This window comes from Ambystoma mexicanum, chromosome 5q (genome assembly GCF_040938575.1).
Source record: "Ambystoma mexicanum isolate Mex_15411 chromosome 5q, UKY_AmexF1_1, whole genome shotgun sequence".
In the NCBI taxonomy this organism is placed as follows: Eukaryota; Metazoa; Chordata; class Amphibia; order Caudata; family Ambystomatidae; genus Ambystoma; species Ambystoma mexicanum.
Window position 1 is genome coordinate 178,192,957 of NC_090933.1, and position 16,110 is coordinate 178,209,066.

At 47.9% G+C, this 16,110-nt stretch overlaps 1 protein-coding gene across 2 annotated transcripts in view; it reads right to left on the reverse strand.

The window, feature by feature from the left end:
• The window catches only part of FBXO15 (F-box protein 15), a 758,839-nt gene that overhangs the window by 456,840 nt on the left and 285,889 nt on the right, over window positions 1-16,110 (reverse strand). For both annotated transcript variants that reach the window (XM_069620708.1, XM_069620709.1), the window contains one exon: window positions 1,457-1,666. In XM_069620708.1, the coding sequence (XP_069476809.1) occupies window positions 1,457-1,666 (210 nt within the window). The remainder of the gene's footprint in view (window positions 1-1,456; window positions 1,667-16,110) is intronic.

Below are 16,110 nucleotides of genomic sequence, written 5' to 3' on the forward strand. Positions count from 1 at the left end.
TTCTGGTTCAAATGGGTATTGTCAATCTGCAAGCAATCAAACATTATTTTCCCACCCATACACCATTTGAAAAACAATAACACTTCTGGTATTGCTTTTGTAACTTAGTCCTGTGTCATGGATCCTGTGAATTTCCACCCCTGTGCCAGGATGTTTTTTTCTTAATTTAGCAGCCCGATAGAGCCTTCACATTGATGTTGACACTTGTTTCTGTGCATTAAAGTCGTTTTTCAGTAGATTTTGAGTTGTGAACTAAAGCCTCCTCTTGCTGGTAAGGACACACGCACAAATGAAAGTCTATGGCACTGGAGCGGTCGCGTTTGGACAAGGATTGTGGATTTATCTGCATTCCACCCTGCATAACTTCACTCAAACTAATGTAACTGAAACCCATACTTTTGTTTGTGATTCACTTTTAAGAACTAAATGTATAACACTAATGTTATACTTTAATACCTGTACTATCATTATATAGATGTTTTTGAGACACCATTAAATTTAGATGAAATGTTGTTACAAACACATTTTAAGCCTGAAATGAACTTTCAAATGAGATTAAATTAAAATCCATTTATAAGCAACAGATATTTAAAAATGTTATGTACCCTGTTGGCGGTCATCTTGATGAAGTCATCAATAATATACACCATACATCATCGAGTGAAACTATGGACAATTATTCATCTATATTTAGTTTCCGATTACAGAAAACCAGTCACACCTTTTACTCACTAAAACAACTAAGCATGTTTTTTTCCACATATGCTCCTGTACTAAATGGTGCAAAACTAATGTTTGCAATTTTGTTGTACAAGAGCATTGTTTAGATAATCGGGACCCAGTAGTACACTATATTGGCTTGGTAGTGCTGCGGTCAGGATGATCTCTGCCTCTAGGACTTCTCTTGGCAGATCAGGACCTTGAAAGAAGAACAATCACTTTAAATTGACACCCTACTTAAAATGATCGCAAATGACATTCAGGAATACTTCATAATATACTTCACAGGTTTCAAAACACCTTGCATATACACATTACCTGGTCCAAACTGCTACTTTTTGTTGACTAATAGCGATCACGCTTGCACGTGCATCACTTAATCGTGGAACGTATGTAGTCATACAATTTGACCTGATCATTTACCCAAATGCAAGGACATCAATATTAACATTTTCTCAACATGAGTAATATTATAGTACAAACTAATGCAAATATCATTTTTCATAGAAGCACAGCTCAGGAGAGACAGGGACATTTATCTCTGAACCAAATACACATGCATTTCATTTTAGACTGCTTTGCACATACTATGATGGACTCAAAAATTCAATGATAAAATAAACTGTCAAATGTTACATTCAAGCACGTAAATTAGCTATTTTCACCTGTAACTTTCTGGCGACTTCAAATTAAAGAGACCTTTCAAGAAATGTGTTTTATATACCATTTAACTCACCCATTCTTGCTTGGTACCCAAGAGCGGTCACGCAGCACTGGTGTTACTCCATGCAATTGTAGTGTCTTTACGATGCCTAAAGATGGCCAAGCTGTACCATACCAAAATACAGTAATCGAGGTGTCATTAAATGAAACTTCCACTTGTTCGATTACATATTCTTTCCCACATTTATCGAGGAGTGTGATCGCCCATATCAAACCAGCTGCCCTGTTAATGAGGAAAAAGAATGCATTCAGACAAATATTTTAAACATAGAGGAACATGACCAGTATTGTGGAAGTCATTTACAGATTTGCATCCGGGGAAGGGCGCTCAGCCTATTAGGTGGCTGGAAGAGCAGTGAGTGTGTACTGTCTGCTCTTTCCAGCCACCTGAGGCACCATCTTGATTGTGGGGAGGCAACAGGGAGCCTCTCTTCCCGTTGCATCCCCACATCCCCACCCTCCCTCCTCCCCCCAATTACATTAGAACTCTTCTCCCTACCCTGCCCACATTACCTGCTGGACCGGAGCTTTGAGTCAAGTCCCTTTTCCCATGGCAGCGGTCATCTTTTTTTTCTCCTCAGGAGGTTGGGCGTGATGACACAGAGCCCATATCCTGATTTTTTTAACTGTTTGCACCCTATGGTGTGAATTCCGCTTTCACACCCGAGACAGGGGGCCATAAATGACACGTGTGGTGCTGCCCCCTTAAGGGACGCTCACACAGCGGCGTGACGTTGCACGCCGCCACGTGCATTCTAAATAAAGGGGGCGTTCCTGGCCACGGCAGTGCGACCGGGGACCCCGAGCTGAACAGAAGTGTGTGCCTGAGTCTGTGGTGTTGGGGGCTCACGGGAACTGCCTAATGGGTCAGAGAAAGATCCCCAACAACACGTAACGGCTGGTACGTGATTGCAACATTCATGCCCTCGTTTAAAAAAAAATCCTTTTTATTAATAGCTAAAACAATAGCATGACGAAGAACAGAAATGGAAACTGCCACATCCATCCAGCCAGCCATCCCCCAACTCCTTAAAAGAACACCACACAACATGAACAATATGAATGGCAACCATAAGACTAGTGGAGAGGGAATAAAGATTAACCAGAAAAATAAGTACAAGAAGCGACAGACTATTGAAAGAAAAAGAAATACAAAGATAAAAGGAGTAAAAGAAAAAGTAGGGGGAAACAAAAAGGTGGGTGGTGAACCCCGTAGCAAAGTCTGACCGTGTGGACTGCACACATTATTTTGTGTCACTTGTGTTCTCAGAAAGACATGAAATACAAGATGCATTTGAAGGGTTTTGTTATAGTTTTGCAAAAAAAAAACAGCGTCAGGATTTTTTGCTTAACTAAATACTAAATGTGTTAGGATGAGAAGTTTGTCAAAATGCAAAGTGCTGGATATTGTTGCCAAGTGTCCATCTCAAACTTGAGGACAGGGTGAAATGGTTTTCTAGTTAAGAACTCAAAAGCACAGGCATCTCTCATTGTGTGCCCAACAGTGTCATGGTGGCAATGACCAGTGTTCCATTGGAACAAGTTCAATACACGACCCCCAGTGTACAAACAAAAGTATCTTGCATGTCCCTTTGAGGAGACAGTCTCTTTTTCTCCTTCTGTACCCGTAAAGAGGATCATTTCCTCCTCTGGCTCAGTCCTGGACTCATCTGTAGTTGTCTGCTGCACAAGCAGACTGGATTTAAGGAGGTCTGCTTGAACTTTGCCTCTTTGGTTGTTTTTCAGCTTGTTGGTCGGGGTTTTGCTTGCCAGGAAGTCTTGCTGACCCCACTTGGGTTTGATTCAGAAGTGTGGCCCTGTGTTATAAACAACTACCGACACTAAGGTATGTAGAATCACGTATTTTTATTGTGAGACCCCACAGCCTCCTCCTCGGCTCCCTCAGCACCAACCGCCACTGTGGAATGTTGATTGCCGAACACGCATCAACATTCCACCAGTGTGCCTATGCACGAGCCCGTGCATATTACAACATATCCTCTTCCCTTGGATAAAAATGTTAATACCAATTTGAACAATGGAACAATGAGCAAAATATTATATGACTTGTCATCAATACAACTTCCATCTAGATACAGACAAAATAAGATGGGTGCAATTAAATGTACTTGTACTTTTAACAAATGTAATCTCTAAATCTTATGGGAGGACCACAGCTCCTACCCACACGACCCCTGTGTTGTCTTTCATCATGTTGCTGATCAATAGCATTCTGACATTCCACATCTACCTCTGGACCAACAGGAATTGGAATTGGAACAATCTCTTCCTGTTCAATCCTTATTCTTTGTGAATCCACAGGATCATAATCCAGTACTGTTTCTTGCGATTCCAAATTAGATCCCACACCTGGCCTATCCATACTTTTGCAGCCATTCACCACCACCCTTCTCTTACTCCAAACAGAGCCATCCTCCAAGTGCACATGCCCCTTTCCCACCTTGATAACTCTCCTTGAGGGCATGAAAGAGCTGTAACCTTTGTGAACCATCCTAGGATTCTTTATGTAAACTTCATCCCCAGGCTTAACATTCAACTCCTTCCTAGCCTTTTGTGAAGACATTGTGTTCTGCTGGCGCTCCAAAACACTGCGATGAATAGCTCGCAAGTCCATATTACATGGCCCACCACCCCCCATGGCCAAAGTTCTCAATGTTGTACCTGCCTTCCTACCCCTCATGAGTTCAAATGGAGATCTTCCCTTAAGCATAGCAGGGGTTCTCTGATATGCAGCCAGATATTGTGTCAACACTTCCTGCCAATCCAAACCATTGGCCAAAGCCAATTGTATGGCGGACTTAATGGTACCATTTGCTCTCTCAACTAATCCATTCGCAGAAGGATTATATAAAGCTGTCCTACAATGAGAAATGGCATGCTGCTCCAAAAATTCTCTCATTGCTCTAGAGGTGAACTGCACCCCATTGTCAGTAACTTAAGCTGCAGGTAATCCTTCACGATCAAATACTTTCCTCAAAAAATCAATAACAGAATTGGTTGTAACACTAGAACATGCCGCCACCTCAATCCACCTGGACGTATAGTCCACCAATACCAACATATATCTGGACTCAGGCTCTAAACAGTCAAATGGACCCATGATATCCAAAGCCAATTTCGACCATACCTGCTCTGGAACCTCTACAGGATGTATAGGTTGTGGATGCAGTACCTTGCTCGTATCACTGACAGAACATGCCACACAATCTTTCACTACTGGCTCAACATCCTTGTCCATAGACGGCCACCAGTACTCCTCTCTGTCTCCTTTTGGTTACAGATCGGCCCAAATGACCAACATGTGCCAATTCCACTATTCTTCCCCTCAAACTTACAGGAGGTATCAACCTACAACCCCTAGACACACCCCAGGGACCCTCGGCTAATTCATCAATAACCTGAATATAAACTTTCCCTTCCAACCTGTCCTTAACAGTGTGCCACCCCTTAAGCAGACCTTCCCTAATCCACCTCAACTCAAGATCCGTCTCAGACTCCCGATCCCACACCGACTTCTCCACAGCTGAGGTCACCAAAGCAACCTGACACCCCTGCGAATCATCCTCTTGTACTATTCCTGCCTCACTATCACCCTGTCCCACTGGCAAGCGGGACAAACAGTCCGCAACAACATTCAACCTTCCTGGAAAATACTGCAAGGAAAAATTGTAATCCTGCAACTGTACTGACCACTTTGCAATCCTCGGGGACACTGCCATGACCCCCTTGGTAGAAAATACCTGCACCAACGGTTTATGGTCCGTTCTGACAATATAAGGTATGCCCCACAAAAATGTCCTGAAGTGTTTTGAAGCCCATAAAAAAAGTCTCTTTCTCAATTACGGCGTACCTTGTTTCCACCTCTCTCAAGGTCCTCGAAGCAAAAGCCACTGGTACCCATTCACCATTTATCCATTGCTCTAGCACTGCCCCCAGACCCACCTCACTTGCATCCACAGTCAAAGCAGTTTTATTTTTTAGGTCAAATGACTTCAATGAAGGAGCATTCTCTACTTCCTTCTTAACCAACTCAAATTCTGCCGCACACTCCGCAGACCATACAAACCTTACGCATTTCCTCATGAGAGCTCTCATAGCCACCGTTTTTTCAGCATAATTTGAAACAAATTTAACATAGTACTCCGCAAGACCCAGAAAAGCCCTTAGCTGATCCTTATTGCCCGGAGCTGGCATATCCCTCAACACTTGTACTAACTCCTTTTTTGGGCTCACACCTCGTGAACTAAATATATGTCCCAAATATGTGACCTCCTGCACACCCACCTGACACTTGGTCAACTTTACCGTCAATCCTCTCTCTTTAAGAATCTGCATGACCTTCCTTACCCTGACATGTTGCTCCTTGCTGCTGCCCCAAACCAAAATGTCATCTTGAAAATATCTGACACCCTTCACACCACCAAACAACTGCTGCATCAACCGCTGAAACACAGCCGAAGCCGAAGCCAGGCCAAAAGGCATGCGACAAAACCTGAAAGCCCCAAACGGAGTCACAAATGATGTAAGGGGTCTAGAATCCACATGCAGGTCAATTTGATGATACGCGGTTAACAAATCAAAAGTTGAAAAGTATTTAGCTTCCCCCAACGTCAACAACAACTCATTAATATTTGGCAAAGGATGCCTATCCACCCATATGCTGGAATTTAGTTCCCGGAGGTCTACACACATTCTGATGCTGCCATCACTCTTCTTAACTAAAACCACCGGAAACAACCACTCTGAACACTCAATAGGCTCAATTATTCCTGCTGACTGCAACTTAGTCAATTCCGCTTTGAATGCCTCCCTGGCTGCAACTGGCACTCCCCTCACTTTATGCACTCTCGGAATCGCACCCTTCTTCAACACAATGTGATGTGTAAAACCCTTAAGCTTGCCAAGGGTGTCTGAAAATACCTCAGGAAACTCACTCATGAGCACTGTGGAAGTAACCGTTATGTCATTCTCTTCCCCTCCCTCCATGACACTTAAAACTGGTTCCTTTTCACCTGGATGGATTTGTATTTTTAGTGCAGCCTGCTCATCCCAACCCAGTACACTTGTGCCCTTTGAAGCCACATACAATTTACCCACAGTTTGCCTCCCCTTGAAAGAGAAATTCGACCAATTATAACCAAGCAGGTCAATGGAATGCTGCCCATAAGCATATGGTCTGATGTCCGGGGGCAACAAAGTAGACATCTCTTTACCCAGCACTTCATGATAGACTTCCGGAGACACCAGAGTATAAGGTGACCCCGAATCCACCAGCATATCCACAGGATGCTGGTCCACCAATACCGACACCCATGGACCCTTCCGCCCACATCCCTCAACATGTAAAATGACACTCTGATTAGAGCCACCGCCCGATGCCCCTTCGAGCCCCATGGTAGCGTCCTCTGTAGTTACACTAGCAACCACCTGCCCCTTACACATGCATGCAAAATGGCCCACACGTTTACACTTCCTGCATTCAACATTGTTAGCAGGACAGGATTTCGAATCAGCATTGTGACTCGACCAGCCACAATTTTTGCATCCTTCCTTGCCCTTAGATGCTCTATTGCCTTGTGCCACAACTTTATCCCCAGCTTTTTTGCTCCTTGGCACCACAGCATGTACCATCTCCCTATTCCCGTCCCTTTCAGTAACCACTTGTACACTCGCCTTTGAGGCTTCAATTGCTCTGGCAATCTCCAAAACCTTATCAAGAGAAGGATTGTTCTCAATCCACAATCTCTCTCTAATGTTTTGATTGGACGTCTTCATCATGATCTGATCCCTTATATGTTCCTCTCCATTCCCCGGGAACCCGCACGTAGCCATGAGTGCACGTAAGGCTGTAACATATGAATCTATGCTTTCCATGGAACCTTGTGCCCTAGAGGAAAAACTTATATCGCTCTAAAACCACATTAACTCTTTTACCAAAAAGTATTTGCAATTTTTTTTAAAGCAGTCTCATAGGCACTTACCACCATTTCCCCTTCACCTCCCCCCTGAACCATCACATTCTCTCCAGGCAAATGACGAAAAACCCTCAACCCCTCAGTACCAATGCAATTCAGTAAAGCAGCCTCCTTTTCATCATCATTGAACTTTGCCCCACCTGCAGCCCTCAAATATACCTTAAAAGCATCTACCCACTGCTCCCAAGGAGCAACCGGCTCTCCAGGATTCGGCAGAAAAGCAGGTGGAGGCCTAGCAGCTGTATGCAACATAGTTGAATGTACTCGCCTATTCCTTATGCCCCCAATAATAACTTGTCCACTTTTGTGCAATGCTAAAAGCTCTTAATTCCCTAGCGGCAGACAATTACCTCACTGTCACTTTGTGCACCTGCCCCCAAAATACATACAGTACCCCACAGTATTTGTCACTGGTGGATCACAACACACCAACCAATGCAAAAGCAGACAGATATCTCCCACTTTTGCCTTGGCCCGTGCACCCACACGTAAATGCAGTACAGCCAGGTTCTGGCACTGGGTGAGTCTCAACTGCTGCCTTGAGCATGTGAACCCACACGTAATTGCAGTACAGCCAAGTTCTGGCACTGGGTGAGTCTCAACTGCCGATACCAAAAACTCCTTGGCAGCCAACCCAGCCCAAGCAAATCCACTAACCTCCTGTTGGCGGCACTCCAAGCAGTTTGTATGCCCACCTTACCGCCAACCGCCTTTAGGAATAATTTGCGGCCCTTTCCACTTGCCTGGATTGAGTTATGCTCCTGCCTTCTCACCAAATTGGCAGCTGTCAGCGCCACCGCAGCCCCTCCTCCTTCCCTAAGGCGACCCAGTCCACAGAGACAGCCTTGGATAAGGACGCTGTCGGGGGCGGGGCCAGCGGCCGGCCAGGTTATTGCCAAGCGCCACCTCAGCCCCCCTCCTTCCCGGAGACACTACAGTCCCCGGAGAACAGCGTTGGATACAGACGCTGCCAGGGGGCGGGGCCAGCTGCCGGCACTCTGCTATTTGCGCAGATGCTGTCGTGTGCCGGCCTCCGTGCAGCCCAACGGTCACTCTTCCTGCCAGCCCCAACTGGATCTGAGCAGCCGAAGCCTCCTTGGAGAATGGAGCCCTCCAGCCCCTGTTGCTGCCACCGGTGACCGGAATCCGAGCTGCCGACCCGTGAACTCCCTGGGTCTTCACCTGCCCACCGCGAGCCGGCAACAAACTGGCCTGCGCGGTACCCCGACTGGGCACCCGGACAGCTCCTCCCTGCTCACGGCGAGCCGACGCAGACTGGCCCGCGGCAGTACCCCGACTGGGCACCCGGACTGCTCCTCCGCTACCCCGACTGGGCACCTGGACAACTCCTCCCTGCTCACGGCGAGCCGGCGCGGACTGGCCCGCAGCAGTGCCCCGACTGGGCACCCGGACTGCTCCTCCGCTTCACCTCCCAATCGCCAACAACACCGAAGGTGAGCTCGAAGCCCAGACAGCTGCTCCGCGCACACGTGGGACGGGGTCTCACACAATCCTCGTCGCCAATGTTATAAACAACTACCGACACTAAGGTATGTAGAATCACGTATCTTTATTGTGAGACCCCACAGCCTCCTCCTCGGCTCCCTCAGCACCAACCGCCACTGTGGAATGTTGATTGCGGAACACACATCAACATTCCACCAGTGTGCCTATGCACGAGCCCGTGCATATTACAACACCCTGCTCCTTGCTGTCCACCTCTTACCTCAAGACTTCTTCAGAAACCATTTCCCATCTCCTTTCCTGCTCCCGAGGACAACGTTGCCATCTCCATCCCACCACTATGCCAACGTTGGTTTCCAGAACGTCCCTTTTCTTATAGTGTGTCACTTTCTACAGTTCCCTGATGGTTGAGCTCTTCCCTCTCCACTGGACTTAACTTTTTTCTCCTTTGTCCGCTAGTGCCTCTTGCTTTTCTTGTTCTGAATCCCCCCCTCTCCACCCTCGATAGATACACTGGGTCCTTTTGTGCCCACAAATCTTCGTTCTAGTCTCCCTTGCTAGACCTCTGCAATCTTTCTTTCAGTCTCTTCCCTCAGCTTCACTCTCTTCCGCTAAGACTGTCACACTATCACTGCCTCTTCCTTCTATGGTAGGTCAGAATCAGGAGATGGACACGGTGGCATTGTTTTGCACTTCCTTTTATTTTAATACAAAGCTAAGCTTTCCCTATGTCTAAGGTTCTACTCTATTAAAGAAATATCAAAAAGGGTACTCGTCAGGATGTCTTGACAAAACCAAGAAAATGTCCTCTGTCCAGAATCCTATACAAACCTAAGTTCTTCATCTACCGCTATTACAAATAGAAAAACACAAGCTGAGACCACCAGGGAGCGTAGGCAAGATGGCAGCCCGATTGCAGTGCTCCGGCACCTGCCCAGAGTTTAAGAGGCGTCTTGGCGTAGTGGAGGGCTCAAGAACTGTGTAGACGGGGTCCCAGAGCAGTTAGTGGAAGTCGGCATTGGTGGCGCGAGTGTGGAGTTCCCAAAGCCCGAAACAGAGAAGAACCTGGCTCCGACACGTAAGGCTGGCCCTAACAGTGGGAATGGCATGGCAGAGGAGGGAGCAGTGTGAGTAACAACCAGGAGCAGCTTCAGGGCTGAGGGGCCCAGGAGTGTGAACTGGGCCCGAGCATACAGCACAGCATCAGCGGAGGGACAGCAGGAGACCCCCCTCGCCCCAGTGCGGATAAACTGCAGAGAGGCCGCACTGCTGAGGTCTGGAGCTCAGGGCCGAGGGAGTGGGGACCTGAGGCAGCGCTTGTCTGCAGGTCGGCAGACGCTTGCTCTCCTCCACCCCCCCGCTCCCCGTGCACTAAGGAGGACCGGAGTGATCATTGTGCAGCCCAGAGCCCCGGAGTGGGGGAAAGGATGAGCAAGGGTGGAGCAGAGCCCCTGTTGAGGCAACAAAGGGCAGCCTGGAAGTTCCACAGGAGACAAGGGGAGAGCTTCCCCAGCGGAGCGAGTAGGCAAGGCCTGTGGTCAACTGGGTTGGTGGGGGCCAACTGAGGACCCCCAGTGAGAGAGGTGGTGTGCTGGAAGAGCGGATGGAAAAGTCAGGCGAGAAGTAACACACCTGTAGTGGAGGAGGAGCAGGCAGGGGAGCAGCAGCAGACTCCAGGACCAAGGGCCTGGTAAGGTGACCAGCTATTCCAGGCAGCGAGAACATAGGAGGGAACCACTGGCCAAAGGAGGGTGTAAGCGGGGAGGTGCATCCAGGCTCCCCAGGATCACAAGGAGAGTGGACGAATGCAGACTGTGTAGAGGCTGGAAGACAGATGGAGAAGGCCCGAGACACTGACAGCGCTTGGGGAAGGGGAAGGGGAAGGGGAAGGGGAAGCGGGGTGGGGGGGATGGAGAATGAGCCAGACCATGGGTGGCCAGCCCTGAAGGTGGAGTGAAGACGAATGCCCCCTTCCCTACCCTCTGAGGGCTGCAAGAGAAGGGAAGTGAGTGCAGGACACAGAAGGAAGGGGAAGTGGGGAGGAAGGTGCCCCCAGTTAAGGTTGGAGAAGCAAGGAGTTCAGAAATAACACGATGGAGATACAGGGCCAGGTGGATGAGTTGGAGAACTGCACTTGCATAGTATCAATACCTCGACGGAGGTGACATGGTAAAAGCAAAGGCCCCTTTCCCACTGAAATAAGGGCCATAAAAAAGGACATTCAGATGATCCTGGAGGAAATTTGTGGAATGCGAACAGACATTGGGGCCAAAGTGGCAGACTTAACAGTAAAAGTGGTGACATTGGAAGAAATAATGGACGGGGTGGAGGAAAAGCAAGCCGCTGCGGGAGTGCTTGAATCATAGATGGAGGTCCGTCTCCACGACATTGACAGGAAAGAGGCGGAATTGGGGCTCAAGGTGGACAATATCGAAAATAGAGAAGTAATAACCTTTGTTTTTTCAGCCTGAAGGAAAAAGAAGGAGAGTTGATGGAATCATAGAGATGGTCCTAGGAGCAAAGGAAGGAGAGCGAGTAGCCTTGGATCGGGTACACCGTGCGGGAGGAGGAAACAGAAGTCCCCCGCTGGGTGCTGGCGAGGCTGCACTATTACTGAGACAAGGCAGACATCCTGGAGAAGGTTAGGCAGTTGGGAACTATCGGATACGAGGACTCTTAAGTGGCTATATTCCAGGACCTATTGACCCAAATACTTATAAGGATACCAGTGGGGTTACCCTTTTTTTCTTGCATTCGAATGGTAGGGAGAGAGATACCACCTGATATTGGAGGAGGACATTGCACGAGCCACATAGGATCTTACGGGACTCCAGCCAGGCTGCAAGGGTGAAGAAACGGATGAAGGGGCGTCTGGAAGACGAAAACCTAGTGGCCTGAGGGCAGACTATGGAAGGCGCAAATTGCAAGGGGCCAGGAAATTCCAGAAACTTGGCTCCCACCCCCAGAAAGGAGACCACTTGAAAGGGAACAGGCGGACTGTCACAAGCTAATTGTTTTACTGGGGTGGTGAAAGCCCCATGCCTGTGAGCCGCTTGGACAGGGCGGTTAGTTCGTCAGAGGGAGGAGAAGGTGCGGGGGGGGCCCGAGAAATGGAGAGTGCTTGAATTTAAGGGGAAAAGATCCTTAGATATTGTTCCAGTTTTAAAAAGGGGCAAGCTTGTAGGGGGTGGGGGGGCTGACAACTAAGGGGGAGGAAGGAAGGGCACTCAAGGGTAAACCATAAAAACGAGAGGGTGGAGGGGTGAAGCCAGGTCCCCACAGATGGGCAGGAAGGGTAAGGGGAGATAGATGGATAAAAACAGGTGCAGGTACCCTGGTAGTTCCGCCAAGTTGTCTGAGATTCTGGTTACGAACGGCCGAACGTCACGAAAGGAAAGAAGGGGGGGGGGGGAGTAGTATGGAAGGGCTGGAGGGAAGAGAGGGAAGGGCAGGGGGGAGAATACAGGGGAGAAATAGTAATGCTTATAAAGCTGGAGGTGGGGGGGGAGTGGAGAGGGGGCGAGAGTGGAGAGGGGGCAGAGGGGGAATGGGGAGGAGGACTGCATGCTTTATACTGTCGCAACTGAATATTGGAGTAAGCCAGATGGAGGTTACGATGGTGGGGAGATGGCTGGCTGGAAGGTAGCAATGCTTAATGTGACGAGACTGAATTCCCCGAACAAAAAGTCCCTCACTATGAATATGCTTCATAAGAGTTGAGTAGCAGCACTCTGCTTGCAAGAAACATATTTCAGACAGGGGAGGGAGTGCACGTTGAACGGGCCGGGAGTTGGGCAGACATACTGGGCCTCACATAAAATGAGTAAAAAGGAGGGAGTTGCGATTGTCTTGGAGTGCCATGCAACTCCGGGAGTATTAGGTGCAGCGAGGTTTTGGTGGTAGGGCTGTTGCAGTGAATGGGCGCCTGAATGGGAGATTGCTTACCATTGCATCTATATATGCGCCTAACGTGAATCAGCTGGCCTTTCTTCGGAAGGTGTTCTTGGTGCTAGAAGAGTGGATAGAGTGCATGATAATGGTAGGGGGAGACTTAATTTGATTGCAGATTTTGGCAGTGGACCGGTGGTCAGCGAAGGGCGATAAGGTTAAGACAAGGGGGAGGCAACAAAGCTTTTACTCAGCTGCTGAAGGACCACTTTTAGAAAGATGTGTGGAGGATCAGGTTGCCGAGGGCGGGAGGGTTTACTTTCTTCTTAACTCCACACCAAACATACACCAGAATTGACCTCGTGTAGGTCCCGGGGGGACAGGAGGCCATGGTATCTGGGCCACAGGTAGAAGTGGTGAAATGCAATGGTCCCCGAGTGATAACCAGAATAGATGGGTATCCCTTGAAAGAGAAGCAACGAATATCCCAACAGAAACTCTGGGTTTCCTTTGCCCGAAACAGAGAAAAGGGAGGCACGCTTCTGGAAGCAACAAAAACTTCCCTTTGGTACTGGGATAAGGCCCTGCGAAGCCAAAAGCTAAAATTGGGAGGAGGCTCACTCACACCAATGGCCAGTAATCCAGACTTTTCTCCAGGCATGCAACCGCGGTTTTGGTCTCGCTGGGAAGGAAGGGGGAAGCTGGTCCTAGGAGACTTTTATATAGATGGGGTGCCCTTAACATTCGAAGGAAGTAAAAAAAAGTTCTTGATCCCCGAAACTGAACGGTTTCATTATATCCAGATACAACATTGGATCGCAAATGCTAAGGTGAAAAAAGACGCATCCCGACTACCAATATTGCTGGAGCTCACTATACAGGAAGGAACAGTCGAAAAAAAGGCATATCATGATTATACCGTCTGCTCTGCGAAGCTGACCCAGAAGAGACACTACCATACATGAAGAAATGGGAAGATGAAATGGGCCAGCAAATCCCGATGGAAACATGGGGACAAATATGGCATCGGGCAGCGAAGAGCTCCAAGTGTGTCTTAATCAAAGAGGCAGCATTTAAACTGTGCCTCAAATCATATACACTCTATCAAAAATAGTTACTCCCCATTGTGCTGGCGAGGCTGCGGAGAAGTAGGTGATATGATTCACATGTGGTGGACTTGTCCTAAAGCACAGACTTATTGGAAGGAAATCTTGAGTCATATCAAAGATATATTAAAGGTACAGCTCCCCATGGATCCTGTAGTAATACTGCTGGGGGCGACAGCCGAGAACATCTATGCGAACTCCGGGAACAGTGCCATGCTCATCACCCACATGCTGAGCGCAGCAAGGATCAACCTGGCACACATGTGGAAAACTAAACAAGGTCCAACTGAAGCTATTTGGTGGGTCAGACTATGGGGAATTATGGCCCTAGAAAAGATAACAGCCCTGGCATACGACTCGTATTAGAAATATTTGGACACATGGATGCCTCTCCACAAATTTACCAGAGACAGAGAACACATGTATTTCAGACCCAGAATACTACGGAAGGTCTATATAATATGACTAATGTATTCAGGACGAATCGTCATAAGAATGGGAGCCGCAGCAACGCATAAAGGGACGCGTTTTATAGTACAATCAACTGTATTTCATCATTACTATGATTAGAATACAAGCTGGGAGAAGAGGGTGGGTGGGAGAAAAAAGAAGGGAGGGGGGAAACAGGTTTATTCTTTGATTGTTTATTGTTAGTTAATTGATGCATCACCAAGCTCCAGAGCTCCAGGTTATAAGTGATGGTATGGAATTGTGAGATATCTAGAAACGAACTGCACCATATCATGCCTTATCATTCTTCTTAATATGTGTGTAACCAATATTCTTGGGACAAAATATAAAATAAAGTTTGTAAAAAAAAAAAAAAAAAGTGGTGAAGTGGTCGGACCAAAAGATGGTCTCGGCTGAATGGTGGTTAGTGGGAGGAAGGAAGGGCGCTCCATGTTGGAGATTTAACATTGGTCTCCTTCAAGAGTGTATTTCAACAATATTTTGAAATTAATGACACAGGGGAAATACACGGGAAGGATACGAGACCGAAACTAACCAGGCCAGGTGTACACAGGTGCTTTCAGCTTTCAGTTTTTTCACTGGCTGGTGGCAGTGGTTACCACGCAAAATATTCCACCAGAATATTTCCTATGGGATTTTCCCATTGATTTTAAACGCACCACTTTCTGGTGCAATGTTAAAGATACCGCCGGTTTATTTATTTAATATTAAACCAACGGTTGGGTCTTTTTGCCAGAACTCTTTTCTAAAATGGCATTCGTATCCGTCTCTGTAACGCTGACCAAGGTCGAGCCCTTTGTTCCACTTTTTGGCAGGCTTCTCCACAGAAGCCCTCCAAATGGTGCCACTCTGTCTGGGTTCAACAGGAGGGGTGGAGGGGGGAATTGGCACCCTGGACTGCGTTGCTTTAGCAACTCAAGTCGCACTCTGTTCTGATTGGGCCAGTGGTGAGCCGTCCGGCTCGCCACTTAGCATGTTTGAGTGATAGCTAGGCTGTTGAATGGGGGGTTTTCTGCATAAAAGCAGGGCCATTGGGTCTGGAACTTCAGAAGTCGCCACAGGACCTAAGAATCCGAAGAGGGAAGAAGCTGAGCCTTCTGCAACGACGACACCACAAGTGAAGCCCTGCTGCAACTACCTCACCACTTTCCCGATGACAAGAGAAGATCCTCTGCTGGACGGGTCTTCTTCCTCCGAGCTGGCGGGACCAACCAGTTCGCCCTTTTCGGCTTCCAAAGACGTCTCTTGGTCGAATCGCCCATGCCAAGCACCCTGGCGGCCGGATAGCCAAGCTTCACAACTTTGACCGCAAATAAAAGGACCGCTCCTTTGATTGACGAACTCTGCGGCTGGTTTCATCCCTGTGCAGTGCAACGACTCCAAGTTTTCTCCTTGACGAGATCCTCTCTTCCCCTGGTCGAAACAACAAACTGCAACCACTGCCAGGAACAACTGCCACCGCTGGAGCTTCCTCTCTATTTAAGGTACTGTGTGCTGCCTGGCCTCCCTTTCTTCGGTTTGCTCAAGGTAACCCTTAAATCCTTGGCTTGCCAACTGGGTTTGCCCCAGACCTCCCAACTTTACCTTCTTGAATCGCCCCAACCTCTTTTGAACATTCTGCAAAGACTTTTAGTGCATTTTTAAACCGTGTGATCCTGGGCACATTTCGCTTTGCTCCCTTTTAAGTGGGCCTGGCATATGAACTTTGCCTCTACAGTCTATACTGCCTTTATTCCCTTGCT